This window comes from Mugil cephalus, chromosome 11 (genome assembly GCF_022458985.1).
Source record: "Mugil cephalus isolate CIBA_MC_2020 chromosome 11, CIBA_Mcephalus_1.1, whole genome shotgun sequence".
NCBI classification, from domain to species: Eukaryota; Metazoa; Chordata; class Actinopteri; order Mugiliformes; family Mugilidae; genus Mugil; species Mugil cephalus.
The window spans coordinates 5,648,760-5,669,412 of NC_061780.1; the positions used below are offsets into that span (position 1 = coordinate 5,648,760).

Below are 20,653 nucleotides of genomic sequence, written 5' to 3' on the forward strand. Positions count from 1 at the left end.
CTAAAGATATGAGTTGACTGATGATGTTTGTGAACTCAGCAAATCCTTTATGTACTGATAAAGGTGAAAGGGCGAAGAAGTATGAATATACATCGATCAGCCACAGCATTATGACCACCTTCCTAATATTGTGTGGTTCTCCCGTGTGCCTCCAAAACTGTTGAGACTCATCAGAGAATGGACATGTCTAAGTAACACACGCATGAACGCCAGGTCTAAAAGTTTCCCAGCAGAACCCAGCACATGTATACATTTTTATACATTTTTATACATTTTAGTAAAGTATGAATGAACATCCAATGATTTGATTGACTGTGTGCCCGCCCTGTCATCACGTTTTAAGAGCGGGTGGTGGGGTGGAGGGTCGGAGGGTGTACCCATGGTCCCAGACTGCGAGAGCGGAGTGGCTCTGTGGTTGAGGTGAATGCGATTTGGGGAGGTGACATGCAAGTGTTCTCCTCACTTAGTTGGAGTCTGAAGCAGAAACGATGTGTCCACTCTAGCCTCTCAACAGCCCTATTTCACCCTCCCGGATTAAAATCTAGGGTTACCTAATCTCTGTTAATCTGAAGTAAATCTTACTAATCGCCATAGAAAATTACACTCGCTGAGGTATTGCCCGCAAATAATCAGCGGAGGTGAAACCGCCTGTGCACCTTGAGTTCTCCCGGGAGGGCATTTAAACGCCGGGCACGGGACAATTTGTTACGCACAAAGACAGTAGCCTGTTTTTTTTAAAGACAAAAGCCAGTGTCGAGATTGTGCAGGAATCCCTCCTCCTGTGGATTTCACATTGTCTTGCTTCATCGCGTCTGGACACGGAGGTTGGCACAGAATGCGCCATGTGACGCTCCGCCAGAGAGATCATTATGCATGAGTTTTGATTTAGAATTTGTGTATTGCTCCCTTCGTTCGTAACTGAGACGGCAGAGAGGGAGAGAGAGGGGAGAGGGAGCAAGGGAGGGAGCGAGAGAGAGAGAGGGGGGAGCGAGAGATGGCTCGGGATTTCGCTGTAATCATGTTTGGGGAGTATTGATTTCGAGAGCGCACTCCAATTGGCAGCATCTCTACTATACAGCGCCGGCGCGTCATCCGCGGTTCACATCGACGGAACGAGTTGTAAGCAAATGAGAACATGTGTGGGATCTGAGAGAGTGAGAAAAGGCAAGGGGTGATAGAGAGGAGCAAGAGGGGGTGTGATAAAAGCCAATTTTATCGTTCCTGACAAGTGGATGCGAGATTTGATTGCTGGACTTTTCCCTCCCACCCCTTTATATATATATGCGTGTATGTATATTTAAATATACACACACACATGTATATACATTTTTTTTTCAGAAAGGGAATTTATCGATTCGTCACATGCGCACGCCTCTTCGTTATAATTGCAGACAGTTGGGTGCTGTTCAGGCTGAATGGACTTGAATGTGCCGCTGCCAGCTTAATCCGTGCAGACTGGAAGATTTAATAATTCACGGTAATCACGCATTGACGCCTCGGTGGATGCTCCCCGCGCAGCCCTGGTGATTTTTGCCCCTCTTTTCCGATTCTTCCTGTTGTCTTGTGGTGGATTTATCGACGGCTGCTTCGCTCCTTATCTGAAATATCATCTGTTGCTGCAACTGGAATGAAAAGCCCTCATGACTGACTCTGGCACGCGTTTGAGACTGAGCGTTGTAAGGTGATGTGGACTGTCAGATAAGAAGCATTTCAACCGCCATTTGGCTTTTTACCCTGGGTAAAATGGACAAAAAATTGTTATTACTTTTATTACTTCTCTTGTCTCTACACGCGAGGCTGTGATTTTGCTTGCATTCATCATGATTCTTCTACTCCACTGAATTGCCGCTTATTGATAGAGACTGAGCGTTATATCTGTATTACAAGGCAGATTCCAACGTGAAGTGGTATTGAAGACCGTGGGATACGTGAATCGTGGAGGTGTTTTGCCTCCCTTCCTCTTGTTTTGATTTATTCCATTTTCAACTGAAGGGTAAATGTTGATGATGGAGGACGACGATTTAGACGCTCATCAGGTTGATTCGGATTTCGAGCCGCAAAGCCGGCCTCGCTCATGCACCTGGCCGCTACCGTGCCCTCAGGATTTCCCCGGCGGACACGAGGTGAGCGGAGGTCTTCCTCTGGCCAATATCAAGGTGGAACCGGAGGACGTCCCGGCTTGCAGAGCGGGGCTCGTGGGCGGAACACCGGGAGACCTGAAGCATCCAGCCGGCGCCCTGGCACCCACGGGCGCGACGCACCCATGCTTGGCTGGCGCGGCGCTCGATGTGACAGGACCCTTGCGCAAAGCCAAATCTTCGCGGCGGAACGCGTGGGGGAACCAGTCCTACGCGGATCTCATTACCCGCGCCATTGAGAGCACCCCAGAAAAGAGACTCACGCTGTCACAGATATACGACTGGATGGTCCGTTATGTGCCCTATTTCAAGGATAAGGGCGACAGTAACAGCTCTGCTGGCTGGAAGGTAAGAAGCAAACGGGGGGTACATGGTGATGTTATCGATGTGTTAATTACACTGATGATATTGATTATTATTCACGTCCAATAAGCCGTTTTGACTATTTCACCCCTTACACATGTCACCGTGGGATTCCATGTTGGTTACGCATGAATGGTGCCATGCCTTATCTCGTCTTAGTTCATTACTGCCGTCAGTCATTCTAATACATCACTGATGGCACAGTGTAATAGGCTGGAGTGATGACACTTGCTATGAATGTAACAAGGCTTTTCTCGTCTCAGCTGCAGAGAGCCTGGTCATGATGGGCAGGAGCGCTGGTAGTAGGGCATGAAATCTATTCAGCAGGGGCAGGACCACAGCTAATGATTTAACTCCATATCAGCTGCAAATGACCGTGGCAGATAAATAGAGAAATGTGGGTATATTCGCACGAATCCACATTTTTGTCCAGTCATCTCTTCAGAGCATAGCTAAGGATCAACAGACTGACACTTGTAGGAGATCACACGTCAGTCGTCCGCAATGTTAATATTCTGAGGGGTGTCCACAACTGACCACAGCCCGCTACTGCTGCCTGTCTGGCTGAGAGCCTAGAGTAACCTCCTGGACATCTGCCCATGTTATCAGCCTCTGCTCCCAGCCTCATCTTGTTTCTATTCATTATAGCCATCTGAGGACAGCGAGAAGGGGCAGAGGGATCAGCAGGGCAGCCTTGCTTGTCCTGATCATGTAACTTTCCTGATTTGAGCCCTGAGAGCAGATGCTAAGTTTTCATTTGAAATGTCAGTGTACAACAAAGTAAAGAAAGCAGCGGCTCTACAGTAGGATAGTTATTTGTATGCGCATATTCAGTCAGCAGAGTCATGGAGTGGTCAATTCTGACTGAATATTTAGTTTTTCTAAAGCAAGACCATTGTAAAGGATTTAGATTAGACTCTGTGACCCCTGTGATGATTGCTGCTCCAAATACATAGAAGACGAATTGAATCTGCCGTGCTACATGCATCCTATTCATCTAGAAATATCTAGATGTGTTGTTGATATCTTCATCTACGATCAAATTAAACAGTATTGGCATGCCTTCAAACTTGCATTTAGTTATAAGAATCAGTCTTGACTTGTTGTATCGGTGTTGCATAACATAAGCTCTGTCACAAGTCAGAGCTGAGTCTCCTCTTTTGGCCTCAGTCTTAATCATATAGCACCTGACTGACACTTTAAACCTGTCCCATTAAACTGAACTGACTACCGTGAGGTGTGTCTCCAGGTAGGCTTCGTTTCATTCGCTCTGCACTCGCACCAGGAGTCTTGCACCACAGGGCCCCTTTATGTTTAGCGCCAAAGTCCCACTCTGCTATTTATGAAACTGCAAATTAGGGGGCTTGACAGTGGCAGTCTGAGGTCCTGGGCTATTTCAGGCCACAGGCGAGACATGGGGCCCATTCCAGGTAATGACGGGGGATTAGGTAAGTCGTTTAAAGCAGGCAGCCGCAATGTCGGTAACAGACCTGACCTGGTTTTGGTCAAAAACAGAGTGGTAATGTAAACATACACTTAGAAGTCACATGTGTAGCTTACTTACAAGAATCACACAAGCAACAGATGGAAAAGCTGTCACTCAGCAGCATACAAGTATATACAGTAAATCATTCGTTTCAGATGAAGCTACGTGCTCTTGCAATAAACATGTCAGAGCGCTGTGGAATTTCCGTATTCTGTGGCCTATTTTGTACTATATAGCACAAAATTTGACATGCAAATAAAAGAAAACCTCTTTTCACCAGCAATTAACACTAGTGTCTTGGTTCAAAAATCTGACATGTTCAGATTCAGTGAACCCACAGTCCTGCTGCCTCGCCTCTCACTCGTGCACAAAACAGGTGGACACTCAGATACATATAATTTTACAATCATATGGGGCAATTATATTGGACAGCAGCATTTCTGAGTTGTAAAACAACACTTGTGTCTTCCACTATATTTTCATCTCAATTGACAAAATCATGCACGAGCAAAGCCTTTGACGCAAATCGGTCTCAATTTTATTTTTTATTTTTTCAGTTGTGGCGTATAAAGAATTAAGTTGCTGATGAAATAAAATGAAATGGAGAGGTATGACGTTGGAGCTTAAATGAGAAGTTTGAGGGTGCGTGGGGGGGGGTTGACCAAAACAAATTCTAGAGACAGTTTGTTGAACCTGGATCGTGCGCAGCGACTCTAAAAGAATCTTGAAAAGCAGATGGAAAGGATGTGATGCTGGCTTGATGATGGGCACCAGACAGCAAGTACAACTAGACAGTACCATTAAGCTCCTATAAATACCTAATGGCTTCTGACTTCTAGGAAGGCTGCAGCATTGTTAGGTCACGGCCTCCTAATCAGCTCCTTACTGGAGGGAGGATACGAAGAATTGTGTTCTTGTGAACGCTGTTACCTTTTCCACTGGGACGCTAGCCACTGCTGCGCAGTGGGTTAATTGTAAATTCACTAGGTGTATCTATATAGCTTCTGTCATTCTGTAACTAAACCCAGAAGCTAAAGTTAGCAGCTGATAATGAATATTTTACATTTTCATGGATGGTTATATTTGAGTGCAAGCATGTTTGTGTGCATGTGGATGCATACTGCATTTTGTGCGTGGGAGAAGCACATGCCTTTTGCAACAAAGCGTCAGGGTTGCCAGTGTTGCGTGTGTGTCTTTGTGTGGTCTGTTGTGGGGGGGAAGGGCTGTCTACTTCTATAGGCGTGTGCGTTTGGGCCCGCTGATTGGTCTGACAGCATGTCACGGCGGTGAATGGTACGTAGTCTCGCTCTTGACTTCATAATGCCTCTAATGGTGGGGTAGCACTTGGTGTAGGGATTGCCCCGTAGGCGCCCAATAGTTCATTAACTTCAAGGGGGTTAGATGATGCCATTGTTACACTGGGGGTTGCTTTATTGTACAAGCCAGCATGGGGTACAAACCCATAATACACCAACACTTTTAATATGTGTAATATGCATAAGGTATCACCGCAACTTTGAGACATCTATGTGGAGTTGTCTCTTTCTGCCATTACTTTCCCTCGAGATGTTTACAGTGCTGGGGCTTTTTCCAGCACTTAGGGCAGTCAGATGCCAGGGGATTGTGCAGCAGGTCACCAAGGGTACCAGGCAGTCACTCAGACACTTTAATCCAAAGTGACTAGACGGTTATTTATAAAGTGTTTTTAGGTAGAGGCCTGTCAAGTGCCAGCAGGGCAAAGGGTCATGGGGTTTCCCTCACTGAGAGAAATCAGATGCACCAGAAACAAACGAGAGAACAAGAGGAAGAAAAGTTGCAGCGACCAAAGACAAAACTGCATGTGGGCAATTAAAGAGTAGAGAAAGAAAGATGTCTCTAGGTTTGGGTCCGATCGTCTGTAAAGACACATAACACACACCTCCACAGGCAGCAGTCCTCATAACAAGGCCAGATCATATCACTTTATCTAATTGATTTATAGGTAAAGACACAGACAGACTCTATAATCCTGTCGCTATGCAGGGGCTCCGACAGCTGCAGCTGAGAGACACTTGACAAATGTGAGGGATATGAATGTCAAATGTACAGAAGCAGAATGTGGTTGACAGAAGCTTAACACGACACGGAGAGACTTGAAACTTCCAACAGTGTGTAGAGCGCCATGATTCTGTCTGTTGTACCTCCGTGTGTGAATATTCCTGTCACTTGATGATGGTTGGGGAGTCTTGGGAGATTGGAAAGTATCCTAGACTTCAGCTGATTCATATTTTATCCTCTGTCTTGGCTCAGGGGAGGAGAGTAATTTGAGAGCGCGACAGACATACACACACACACACACATGTGCGCGCTTACACACTCACGAAATGAGAGCATATGATGCATGCTGGACAGATTTATGGTGTAGGATTATGAACACCTTACATCTCCCCTTGGCTCCTTTTCCCAGAGCCAGGTTGGGTTCAGGCAGTATATTCAGCTTGAACCGGGTGTCTGATGCCAAGAAACCCTTTCTCACTGCCTTTCCCTCTGCAGCCTTCAGGCAGCCGTGGCAGTTCATTTCTCACTGAAAATGATTAATGTACATGCAAATTACCAGAGCATGGGCACGCATTCAAATACGGGAGACAGCAATCAGGAGACAGTAATATGAAAAACAATATCATTTTGCCTTTCATATAACTTCACACTTTATCACTTTAACATCTGCCAATGTTATCTCCACCTTTTTTTAATCCACAGCCTTTCTTTTTCTGTCCTGCCTTCCTTTCCATGCATTAGGCATTCTATACATTCTTTCTCTCTTAGTGGTTTTAGGCTCAAGGGCCAATTGAGGTGAGTAGTCTCTCTCAATGGATCTGTGGCGTCAGGATTTTGAGCTTTAGCAGTCATCTACCCCGTGATCTAAACTGCCTCAAGCAGCATGCCTCCTCTTATCTAAGAGAAATCTCATATCTCACATTATCTCAGAGATAATAGGATAACAATGCTAGATCTGACCCCGCTCGACTCCTTTCAGCTACCGGGTCGCTTGGAGAATGAGACCGTCAAGTTCCTAATTCGGCAGGGTTGAACTAATTTGGATGTTCTCCTCAGCTGTGCTGAACTTCAGCTGTTGAAGCATTTCTTACCAAGCCTATTACCCATGGCTTTGCATCCCCCCCTCACCCCACCCCACCCCTGCATTTCTCGTTTGGTGACATTTCTCGGAATATTAAATACTCTCTGTTCGTTTCCCCCGCCTTAGCATAGTGAAGCATAGAGAAATTTCCCATTGCAATATTTTGGGTGATGGTTTCCGCCATTCCCTCTGGCACACACATTTGCACAAAACGCACACATCCCTTGTGCCTCTTGAAACCACCCATGGAGGAACACTCTGTTCTTGGTTGGGCTGAGCTGTTTTTTTGCAAGAAGAGGGGGGCTGACCGGGTGTGGAAGTGACTTTCTGCGGTGCCTTTTTGCCGCCTGATTCGTTTTTAAATCTGTCTGACTCCAGACGACTGGCCAGCGTGGAAAGCGCTGCTCTGTTTGCTAAGCTCTCGTGGATTTTTTTTGGCAAAGCCATTCACAGCTGCATGGACGGAATGTGGCGTGGGTTTCTTTCCGAGGCTGTGTGAGTTTGCCACGGAGATTGGCCTTGGGAGTGGGGGGGCTTTTAGTGTTAAACTGATGCTGGGCGATCGGGACACATCTTTTTATTTCCAGGTAGGACACTGGAGAGGAGGGAAGGGAGCAGAGGGGGTCATGGCAGTGCTGCTGGACGCACATACTTCAGCGCAAAAATCAGTGTTCCTACTGAGTTAGCCTCCAGCCGCCTACTATTGACACAAGCATCCCTTTGTCTTTTCCTATTAATAAAAAAATATGAATATCCTAGTAGTTTAGAGATTTTGCTGAACAACAATAAAGGGAAGACTCACAAACAGTAATATTACTCAAAATAAAGCATTTTTCATTCATGACCATAAATTCTTGCCAAAATGACTAATGCACATTAAATGACTCATTGTAATGACTGGTCTTTAAATTAAATGCCTCAGTATGCTGTTCCCTAATGTAATGTGGTTAAGAAAAGGCCAGGTGTTGATGTAATAATGCTCGACTCAAAATTATAGGCTGAATGGATAAGATTCTCACCTTAAAAGGTTCGTCTGATATGTGAGATGTTTGACATTTCCATTCAGTCATTTGCTATGTTTAAGTGTTCTTAAAGGAAAAAAAGTTCGCTGGCTAGTGAATGGAGTTATTTTGTCCTCGAGAAATATTGGTATTACAAATGTGGATGTTCAGCGGTGAATAAAATGTGTCAGCCCTCGTGGTACTGGAAATTTTGGTCTCGGTGTGCAGCGGCATGCTTGTTGCTCATCTGTGTCAGTGTGCATAATGTGTGATTGTTGCTGTGCGCGCGGATGTTTCTGAGCGCGCTTGTTTCTCTCCCCCCCCCCCCCCCTGCATGAGTGTGCGTCGGTGTCTCTGTGTACATGTGGGTGTGTTGGGGGGGGTTGATGGGCTCAGTGGGAGCCCAGGTCCCGGGGGAACAGCTCTCGTTAATAATTCAGACGAGGCTCATTATCAAGGCAGCGCAGATTTCTCCCTGATTCCACCTTAATTGCAGGCAGGCTGCTCCACTCAGGCAGGCGGTAGTCACGCTGGGTTGACTCTCTCTGTCTTTTTCTCCACCACTACAGGGCCTGCTCTGCTCCACTCTGTTCTGCTCCGTCTCCAGTACTCACCCCTATCGCAGCGAGACAGCCCTTGGCTAGCCTGCTCCGTATTAGCGGGCACCTTAATGGCGCAACATACTATGAAAATGCTATTTTTATGTGTACTTAAAGATGTGCCTCATATATTTCTGATTAGATACAGGCCGTACACTGTTTGGGCATTACGACGGAATGTTTGGTTTTGTTGGCCAACAAAGACGCAATCTGAAAGGCGATGAGGCAGGTTGTGGAGTGGAAACAAGATGTCATTGATCTGTCATTCATAAGGCAAGGGGGGGAAAACAAACATTTTGTTTCATTACCTGCTTCTCAGATGTGAAGTTTAGCTGCTTCTGATAGCATTATATCATTGTAAATTAAATAAAACAAGGAAATTACAAACAATAACCTCAACCAATAAGGGCCTTGTAGGTTACATACACATTCAAGTACCATGTGTATAGTGATGGATCCACCTACAACATGAGCAATATAATGGCTTATGATGCACAATACGCACAGCCTAATATGTTTTCCTTTCTCTATAGGCTTTGTGAAATATTATAATGGTGTCTTTATCCTTGAAATAGCCTATTGCATATTATCATACTGATGACACTATAGAACGTGTGTTGCCATGATTGATATCACACTGCAATAATATTCCTCTTCATGCCCATCTATAAGCTTATGTAATGTATCTTGTCTTCATAATTTACACTGACTGATGGGTTTCCATTCAGTCCATTCACTGAAGCCCTGCAGAGAGAGCAACATAATGGGCTTGATCTTGTCATACATGTAGCTATATGAATATTTCAAATCCAGCCATTGTAACTTGATGGGGGCTTTAGATAAACAACACAGATGCTCCTTTCTCTTTGCTCGCGCCATAAGATGAAGTGTGCTCTAAGCTGTATTTCTCTCCCAACCTCAAAAATGGCTTCCCACAAATCACACTGCCCATATTTCCTAATTCAATTTTTCTCTGCGTCTGATATCTCTTCCTGTATGCAAGGGATTGATGGCTGTGTGCATGTGTGTAAATGTGCGTGCTTACGTGCGCGCATATTGCCACGTCTGTCCCTGAGAAAGGGATGATGTACGCCGAGGTAAACGGTGTATTTCACAACGCTCCATCTCCAGACCCTTCCTGGCAGCCATGTGCCGGGTCTCTCGCTTCTCTGTGCCTGTCCATCAAGCCGCTGTCACGAGCCAAAGGATTGTGGGAGGGGAAAGTGGAGCGTGCAAGGGCCGTCGATCAGTTTACCTGAGCTTGGCGGTCCCGGCGAGTGATGGAGGGAGCCGCCTCACAAAGAGAAATGTAGTTAACGCTGACTGATTGGAGCAGGTGGATAGAAAAAAAAAAAAAAAAAAGGAGGGCAGCGGAGAGGAGTAACAAGAGTTATGTTCAGGAAGGATGCTTGTTATGCTAATGGCCGGTGGATATGCTGCGGTCGAACCGCGCGTCGGCTCTTGATGGATGGAGCTGTGGAGGTCACCTCGGGTGGCGGCTGGTTAGCACCCCTCTGAGCTCCAGTGTCAACTCACCTGAACTAGAAAGTTGAAAGTGACCTTGGGAAGAAACCACTTCGCATGCGTGCTTCTGCGGGCCTGCCCATTTGTATGTGTAAATCAACTTATGCGTGAGCAAATCTGCGTGGGAGCCAGCCATATGTGTGGGGAGGTTACAGGATCCGGGTGAGGTTGCTGGGTTATGAGGTGACTCTGAGACCAGCTGGGAGCCAGGGAGAAAGGCATGTGTGCGTTTTTGTGTGTTCGAGGGACGCCATGGCCAAGCGGAGGGTGAAATTCTTCCCTCCCCATTTGGATTTGTATGTCAGAGGCATGAATCTGGGTCAGGACACTGGGTCCGGTGTTTAGTATGCTGACCGTGTGAGGTCTGAACTCAGACTCCGCTCCTAGCCCTGAATGAACCCAGCACGTCTGCCTCGCTCTGTCTCCAGACTGTCTCCTCTACCTTTCTGCCTTTCTCTCGGACCCTTTTTCGTCTTCCCCCTCTTTCTCCTTCATTTTCTCCCTGTGCCAAAAGCCCTTTTCTATCGCCTTGCCTATATCTGTGCCTTTTTTTTTTTCGTACTCCAGGCCCCCCCCCACCCCCACCCCCCTACCCCCCACACCCTTTTTTTCATACTCTCTTTTTCACTGTCAGTCACTCGCGGCCTTCTCTTCTCTCCTCCCTTGTTCTATTTCACACTCTCAGTCCTCCCCACAAAGTACCCTTTTTATCACTCATTTCCCTCTTCCCTCGCTCATTTCTCCTGCTCCTTTCATGTGCTTTTGAAATCCCCTTTTCATCTTTAGCGCTCTCTCTCTCTCTCTCTCGCGCGCGCCTGTTCTCTCCCTCACACACACACACACACACACACACTGGCTCATTCAGTCATTCTTTTATTATCCCAAAACTAAAGTGATAAATGGCTCTCTTTCTTCTCCGTAAATGTCACTCGGGGAATTGTCTGTGCTCATTGATTGACTGGAGTAGAAGGGTGGCCACACATGCACATGCAGCAGTCGCGTGCATGTGCATACAGGGAGAAAAAAAAAAGAACTTTTAAAAATGGAAAAAAGTAAGATACAGGATTTCGATCTTTTCTAAGAAATGCAGACCGGATAAGCCTGTTAGCAACCTAACCTCACAGGTTTAGAGTTGTCTCAGAGGCTGAAGTATTATTTGAAGATCTTGTGCCATTGGTTTATAATGAAATATCAATTCTCGACAGGACTTGGAAGTCCCAGAAGTGCTTGGATCAATCACAGTTAAACAATCAAATCTGAGTTGGCAGGTCAGGCTGGACACTCTTTATTTTTTTCAAAGTGCTGTAGAATATATAAATGATATCACCAGTTTGATCAATTGGCTTTAGCTTATCCTCTTTTCCTTGACATTCAGAAAAGGGCCGGCCCAGGTAAAAGGCATCTGAGCCACTGTTAAGACCAGCCTGTGTCCATAATCTGTGTATGTGTAAGTAAGTAGGGGTTAATGATGCTCAGTCATTTTCTTAATGTCTCATTCACCCTGCCTCAGGCGCTGGAGCTTGATAAAGGTCAAGACTACTGGTGGTTACATGTCGTCCTCCCTTATTTCATTCTCTTCACTGCACGGTGGGGTGTGTATGTGTATGTGTGTGTGTGTGGGGGGGGGGGGGGGGGGGGGGGGGGGGGGGACGTGGTGGCGTAGGGGTGCAGAAGAAAAGGGAAAGTCCGCAGCCAGCCAGAGATGACGTCTCATCCACGTCTCTTCATTTTCAGAACCAGGATAAAAAAAGATTTAGGAGGGAGACGGTGCAGAGACGGGAGCTGCTGGCTCAGTCGATGAAGGGGGGATGAAAATATTAAATTGATAGAGAGACCAAGACCAGATAGAAAGACAAGGAGTGAGGAAAATGGAGAGGGAGAAAAGAGAGAGCTAGGATAGGAGAGTAGATTATAGGGCTTCCAAGCAGGACTGGAAACTAGACTTGGCTGCACTTCAGCTACACTCTGCACACTTCAGCTCAAGTGTGCGTCCATTAGTGCAGTCCCATTGCACTCAGAAAGCCATGCACTCTCAAATGCAACACGCATGCACACATATGCACACGCGCATGTGCACACACACACACACAAGTCAATTTCTTATATAGCAACTATTCATACATGCAGAGCCCCACAGATGTACAGTACAGCTAACTTACTGTAGCCCTGTCCTCATACACACTCACGCACACACACTCTCTTACCCCAAAAGCTACGCTGACCTAGACTTGCTCTGGCTCCCTCTCCCACTCGCACGCTCTCGCTCTTGCTCACTTACACACACACACACACACACATTCATGGTCTCCTCACTAGCCACCAGATTGCTTCCCGTCAAAATAAATAATTAAATGCGTGCAATAACAGCTTCCGAAAAAAGATCCCTCAATTAGCGCAAAATGGGTAAATGGCGTGGGGTTGGGGCAGTGGGGGAGAGAGGCCGTATTGCGGGAACACACACACACACACACACACACACACACACACACAATCTATTACATAAGGCAAATCACGAACCAAGATGGTTTTTTTTTTTTTTTACGCAGTTGTGCAATGGTAATTTGCCCCCTTCCCTTTAGCAATCATCCTAGTGAAGTCTTTTCTCAAATCCTTACAAGTGATCCATGCCCAAAGACCGACTGGGGAGGGATCTGGACGAGTGGCTAGGAAGCGCAAGGGGGCCATCTGAGGGGATGGGGCCTGGGTCAAGGATTTGTGTGTGTGCGTGAATGCATGTTTGTGGAATTGTGTTTGTGAGTGTCTGGAATGATGATTAGGAATAAAACGTTTTAAACGAGGCAAGTAGGTTTTACATATGTTAACGCTGCTCCTGTGTGTGTGTGTGTGTGTGTGTGTGTGTGTGTGTGTGTGAGTGAGCATCGACCGAATAGGAGAAGGTACGTGGTAAGAGCCACAGATTGTGATGTTACTTGGATATGATAAGAAAGAGGAAACTATAGGACAGATGGGCGCTTAGGGACGGAGATGCTGGGGAGCTTATCATGCTTTCAAGATGTTAAGATCAGCAATTATGCTGAAGTTGCCAAATCTTATCACAGCAATTAAAACATAATTCAGATTTAAATTGAAATTGATGAAACTGGTGGTCATTGTAATTATTATTTAATAGATGTGTATTAAATGAGTAAAAACTAAGACCTATGGGTTTCCTATTGTGTCTGTAGCCTATGACACAAAAACTAGTGGCATATTGCCACATGAATCATTTTGAATAATTTTATTATTGAACTATGTCCTGAATATAGTGTGGAAGGAGGGTGCGTAACCATACAAAGAAACCACTTAATTTGAAATCATTAGGTTCCACAAGTCTGTTGCTGAAAGTCATTTCAACATGCCAGTAGAGTGTTTTTCAGTTATTTTAAGCCAAAGTAGGCCCATATGGTATTTTTTTTAATTAAAATTTTATCTTCAGAAATGGAGAGTTTCAATGCCCTTTGCCTTGTAGCTGTCACACTGTAATCTGCTGCATCTGGTAAGTCACGTGATTTCTGTGCCAATGCACACAGCCCAATTTCCTTCAGTTTCTGTCTCCAAACCACCTGAAACACTCAGTTTTTTGGCTGAGCTGGCATTAGACCAGAATGCTTTGCTTAACCTCATGATACCGTTGAGCTCTTGTTATCAGCCGGGTTATAATGCTGAACTACTCTCACAACCAACAGCAAGCTCGCCAGGGTTTCCCTGGGACAAGCATGCTGCGGAATAGGCCTAATCTGTGTGTGATAAATGCTACGACAGTAAAGCAAACAGATGGATTCCTGAACCTGGAAACACTGGAGAGGAGAATTAGCTCTTGCGCTAAAGTAGCTAGCTTTGTAGAAGCAATTCTGTTTGTTTAAATGTCATGCATGTCGATCCTGGTATTCAGCACAGGGCGCTGCAGCACAGATCGCAGCACTTTGAGGGATAGAAGGAGATCAGAGGGATTGTTTGGGCTGAGGGGAGCGAATGAAGGAGATAATAGGGTAAGAGGTTGATGGTGGCCTGGTGTGCGAAGGACCTTGGACATTAAGCATGCTGACACAGATGAACGCAGGGATTGATGGGTTAATGCGCAAGTGAATAAGCTGATGGATGAAGGAGTGAAGGACCGCCACGAACAACTGCAGGGGACAGAAGGAAGCAAACAGAAGCGAAAAGAGCGCATGTCTCGCATGTGTAGAACACTTGTTTCACCTTGCTGCGGTTAAGAGCAGGTCAAGTAGCAATGATGCTTAGTGCAAGGAGAAGATCGGCTGTGCGGTGCAGAGTGGGTAAAAATGGGAGCAATGGGCTGAGATGGAAAGATGTAAGCGGAGAGGGGAAGTAGGATGGATAAATGTGGAGCTGGGGAAATGAAAAGCTGCAACCCGCCATGCTTAAGTGAGGGCCTGACTTGAGAGATGTGGACAGGGACAGAGAGGGTCAATCAGAGATGCAGGTTGAAAGAGGCTAAGATGGATGGAGGGAAAGAGAGTGACAGAGGGGAGAAAATGACAGCGGAGGGGGCTGCGCTGGGGTCTTGGCGATGGGGCGATTGCGTGACTGAGAGGAAAGTGCATTGCCGTGTGTGTAATGCTCTCAAGACGGATATTAAGACACACTGCTCGACTCACACAGTCACTGCCCCTCTCTCCCCTTTTCTCCTTTACTCTCCTCCATTCTGCTCCCTCTCTCGCTCCCTCCGTCTCCACTAATGATCCTCGCGTCCTGCCACACTGCAGGGCTGAGTGATGCCCACTGACAGTCGCGCTCAGGCGGAAACTCTGCAGCCCCCCCATCCAGGAGCTCCACGGCGTACACACACAGGGCTTATAGAGGTGCAGCTCTTCCTCACATGCATGTATCGGCTCTCGCAAAAAAAAAAAAAAATACTGACGGATGTGTATTTGTGTGTATGTGACCATCACTTTGTCCGCACACGGACAGGACCCCCCTCCCCGGTGGTGCTCACAGTTGTACACTTACTACAAATACGCCTCCGTCCAGCTACATCTGTCCTCAGGAATCTTTATGCGATGGACAGACATGGGTCACCAAGGTAAACTTGGGGCACAGCTAGATGGTTAGTGATGCTACCAGCACCACTGTTGGCGTGGGGGACTTGACACATTTATAAAAACAGACACGGTGAAAAATGAGAGTTCAAAATGGTTGGCACACAAAAAAGAATTAGACAAACAGCAATCAATGCATGGAAGTTTTCTGTTGACAGCTGAGTGAAATTTTGGATCTCTCTTGAACTCAGCCCTGTAAAGCACAGTGAGCATAGAATATCCTGCTCCGCTGTTCATTTTCAAGTTGGAATCTTTGCCAAATACATGGCCTCCTAGAAATATAAGCTGCAGAGTTTCATAAAACTCAGTAGGTTCTGCATCAAATGTATGATATGCATTATATTACTTGATGCTGCCTCCAGATTGTGCCGTTGTCTTCTTTCTCAGCCGCATTCATTCAAAGTGAGTCTCTGCCTCGATGTGTCCTCCACATATTGATTAATCATTTGTTATGCAAAACTTTACCCTTTACCCTTTGCACAATTATTTTCCGTTCCCATTCGTCTCTGTTTGAGGCACCTTACTGCCCCAGTCCAACCGGAGTCTCCAACCCAAACAGCAAAGGAGATGCTAGGAATTAGGTCACAGCTTCTCACTCTTCTAATTAGATGCTGTGAGTGTATGCATGCAGATGCAAGGCTCTGTGTATGTATATGCGCTCACACGCTGGGTGCTCTTAATCCATAGGTGGCCCCTATGGTAATAGAGTGTCCCGGGAAGACGCGCTAACCCGCATTCCTGCGACTCTCCACATGTCATCAAGATGATTCTGGCTACAGTATTTAAATAATGATGAAAATAATATGCAGTGACGTGGAGGGGTGGATAGTGAGGTAGAAAGCTACTGTAAAAGAAGAGGCCAGATTCAGCCCTAAAAGTTGCATGAAGAATTAACGTTCAACATGCAACACACTCCAGTTGAAAGGGTGTTTTGGCCTCATCACCCCATGTTGCAAGCATGTTTAGGTTCAGTTAGGATTCAACCCAACAGCGGGATGTAACTCTCCTGTGCAGGTAAATGGTATTAAAGGTGAAAGAGATCGCCACTGTGCTCTTTCAAACTCTCTGGATTCGTTCCATCCTTTTTCTGAGATGTATCCATGCAGGGGGCGAGGAAAGAAACATACTTGCTCCTGCAGTGTTAATGTGCTCCTGTGTATTTTGTGTATTTCTGCACATGTACGTGCGCTAACCTTATCAAGAGGATGTTTGCTAAAAGTGTGTGGATCGGTTGTATCACCAGAATTCTACACACTTGGAAGAGACAAGATGAGAATGAGAGATCATAACAAAAATTGTGTGTATGCAGGCGTGTGTGTGTGCGTGCGGGGGAGATGGGGCAAGGGAGAGAAAGAGTAGCGCGGGGCTAGTCTTAATTAAGTTTTCAGGAGGCTCTTAAAAGGTCATGGCATGCCTCTGCACCCCCTCACCACCACCACCACCACCACTACCACTCCCCGCCGAAATTTCACTTTGCCCCCCCCTTCCCTCCCTGCCTCATCTCCCTCCTTCACCTCCCCGTTGCGATCTATCCAGTCATCAGCCCCCCATCTGTGCACATTAGCCATTCATGAACACACTCATTAGGGTGGGAGTTTGAAGCGATTGTGTTCACTAGTCTGCGGCTGGAGCGTGGCGATTAATATTTCAGCGTCTCCCGTCGAGGAGCTGAGAGCAAGTTTGGCCTCTTAGGCTAGAACAAGAGAGAGCAAAAGAGAGGGAGAGGGAGAGAGAAAGCTAGCCCCCCCACCCCAGAAACCCAACAAACCTTTCCCCTCCTCCTCCTCTCAGACAGTCTCCGCAACTTGCAATGCGTTGCCCCCCCATTTCCTTTTATTGCATATGCACTCATGATTTGGATCCGCATTTTTGCCAGTACACATCCACACACACACACACACACACACAAACACACACACACACACACACACAAGACCCTAACTCAAACTGACTTAATTGGGATCCTTTTGTTTCAGGAAACGGATAGAGGTTGGGGGTAGGGAGAAGGGGTAAATTCCCCTTTCTCCTCTTTCCTCCCAGTTGGATGGTCGTGTCTTTTTCTCACCATCCTTCATTTCGCGTCCCTGCGAGCTTTCCATGAATTGGCCCAGCTTGGGATGAGGATGATTTTCCTCACTGTATACGCAAACCGAGCCCATTCAGACCGGATCAATACCCTCCCTCGTTCATACTGTACACTGGCACTTAAAATATGAGAATTCGAGGCAGCCAGGAGCATCATGGGTTATCAGGATGTCAATATTCGAGGCAACGCTCCTGAATACAGAAATCAGTCTGACCCTGCTGGAGAGCAGTCTTCTCCTTGACTTCACAAGCATCCTGCTTCTGTGGCTAAGTCCACATGAGCATGGATCCATTTCGAAGCATATCTTTTTCTCTCTGTTCAGCTTCCCATCTATGAGTGCTTTTGAATTTAAGTGGTTGATCATTTTGACAAACCGAGAAAGAGGTTTTTTTTTCTCCTTTGTAATTGTCATGTCAACCATTTTTGTTAATCCTGATGGCACTCTATTTTCCCTTCTAGCAAACCTAGCACACTTGGCAGCAGTCCAATAAGAGAGGTTTCTTTTTAGCATTCCTGGCCTTTTTTTAGGGTTAGGACTGCATGTCTGTGAAAAAATATTCTCAACATGTCACTGAAGATAGGAACTTGTGACACACAACCACATTTTATTAATCTACCAAGTTTCTGGAGAATTTCTTGAGTTCTTTTCTCTATTAAACAGATCATTTCCTCAATGTTATCTTTATATCTAAGGTCACGTTTGACTACGTAGATCATTTTAACAACCTAAGTTTTTTCTTCTGTCCAAATTGAAGTGGGATTGTCAGTGAGATGAAACATTTCCACTATGTATAAATCTGAAAACTGTGATGGATGGTCAAAGATGCAAACGTACTGCCAATGAGCATTTTGTTATGAAAAGCTTGAAAAGTTTTATCAATCAATGTCATTCACGCATGAGTGTCTTTAACAGCTTTCTTAGCACGCTGCATTTACACCATCATTCAGATTCAAATATCTATTTTAAAGTGGACACAAAACAAGGTATCACAGTTTTTTTTCTTTCAAGTGTCCATTTATTGATATTTTAGCGTGCATGGCAAACTATTAGAGAACAATATGAAAATGCAATAACAGCGTTTTAAAATGTCCACGTATTACCACTGGCATGGCATAAAGTAAAATTAAGCCTACTGAGGAGTATTGTGGTACAGCTGTATTGTGGTACACTGGGTGCAGAAAATGCCTGTGCATATACTAGGGTTTACATAGTATAGTATATAACATAAATCCTATAGGTTTGACTGTTTGCACAATTTTATTCTATGTTTTGCAAGGTAAGGGCTGTCACTGAAGGCCAAGGTTGGTTCACAGGAGATACAGTTACAGAGAGCATTGTTTCCATACTGCCTTTAGCTACCTAGGCTTATGTGATTTTGGTCCCACCTACTCATTTCTGCCGGCAGGCCCCATATTCAAGACCCTACTTTTGTGCATCACCCAGCTCTACCCTCTCAACCCCTCCCCTGCGCAGTTAAACGCTGCTTTTCATTCTAAGCATGCCATTCACCGTCTTCTTCTCCATATAGGTGTATGAATAAGTGGTGGTCTATGGGCTGTGCGTGAGTAAGTGGAAGTCTGCCGGCTGGAGTGTAGAATGTGGGTAGGCATTCACGGTGAGCAGTGGTTGGTGCGCTGCACACTGATGGCTAATGAAGTTCCTCTGTACCTCATAGCCCTATTAAACCGCTGCCCCCTACCTCTACCCACTTCACCCCCCACCTCTTGCCTTGTTCTCCCCGAGGGAGAGAGTTGGCAGGGAGCGAGCCGGCTGCTATGGCAACAACAAAGAACCCTCCCTCTCCCACAGGTCTCCTTAGCAACTGGTAGCTTGGCATTGCGGTAATGAGTGTGCCCGGTGTGCCAGGCTTTGTGTCATGTTGGCATGTGTGTGCAGTGTACGTGTGTGAGAGAGTGAGTGAGTCTGTGCACAGGTGTGTGCGGCTGAGCATGAATGTGTGGCTGTTGGGTACAGTTTGCCAACTTAGGTGAGAGTTAAAATGTGGGATGACAAAGAGATATGGAGGCAGTGCGTGTTGCAGTGTTGGCCCAATTATTTCTAAATCTTATTTTATTAAAATGTGACCAAAACTAGCACTTGACTTGACATGACTCTACTTGCCTCTCCTCTGCCAGGGTGTGTGCCTGTGTGTCCTCTGAATATGTGTGCCTGTGGTCAGGATTTGTGCATTATTATTTTCTTCTCAGTGATTGTGGTCATTCTTCTCTATGCTGTGAAATTGAAGCAATTAAAGGGACGATCTGATGAATTTTGCATGCCATGTGCATGGCCGCCTATGAGTTTCCTGCTCTGCTAAAATTAAATTAAACGCTGAGAATGATTTTTATTAAAGTGTGATCAGAGGTGTGCACTGACCTTTAGAATGTAGGAAATGAGATTCTCATTGTTATGAATGAGATTATGTGGAGGCTGAGTGTGAAAAAAGCCTGGGTCTGCATTGATTCCATTGTTGGCTGACAGTTTCTTTGTATATAGCAGAGGGAGGTTTCAATATAATCAAATCCACACGGTGCCTGTTGCCTATTAAATGGACTGATACACAAATATAGACACACAGGCACTCATAAATGCATATTGACTTGCGCACACTTGCATGCACGCATATCTTACAGATCTTGTAAAAAGAGCTGTAAAAGCCTCCCCAGAAACGTGTTGGTCTTTAACAAAGGCATGGCAAGCCCAGTGGAAAATGTTAGCTTGCTCCCTAGACTAGGTGTGAAGTGCGAGCAGGCGGCCGTCCCCACAGGTGGCCCAGCCCAAACACCTGTTGTGTGAATCCTCTGTGGGCGGGTGTGAGCTCTGCCCACCTTGCAGGTCCCAGTGGAAAAACCACACCCATGCTACACTGTGGCACGTGCTCATTTGTGTGCCCACACCCTTTCTAATACTCCACCGCTTTGTGCGTGGGCGTTAGACGTGATGCCCAGATTGTGTCCCCTTTGCGGCCACCGGAAACACACCATCTCTGGCATCAGGTGAGTGGATTTTCCGATCCCCTATCCGGGTCTCAGATGCTCCACTAATCTGTCAGCATCTATTTTTACTCACCAAAGCTGCAGCAGCCTTTCTCTGTCCTACACCCTGCCACCCCAATGCCAAACCTTCCCTTGGCGCCAGGGTGGGCACGGCTGATGAGTCGCCAGCCATTGGCTGCAATTAGTGCACAGTCAGGCAGGAATCCCCTACCAACTCTATTACACTCCTCTCCACAGCCACTTCCTGATCTGAGACTACCAGACACACTACAACACACTTG

The 20,653-nt window shown here is 46.1% G+C and overlaps 1 protein-coding gene across 1 annotated transcript in view; it reads left to right on the forward strand.

Moving 5' to 3' along the window:
* Positions 1-943: 943 nt before the first annotated feature.
* LOC125015699 (forkhead box protein O3-like) overlaps positions 944-20,653 on the forward strand; it is a 29,221-nt gene continuing 9,511 nt past the window's right edge. The window contains exon 1 of the mRNA XM_047597606.1: positions 944-2,486. Within this exon, the coding sequence (XP_047453562.1) occupies positions 1,998-2,486 (489 nt within the window). The 5' untranslated portion in view covers positions 944-1,997. The remainder of the gene's footprint in view (positions 2,487-20,653) is intronic.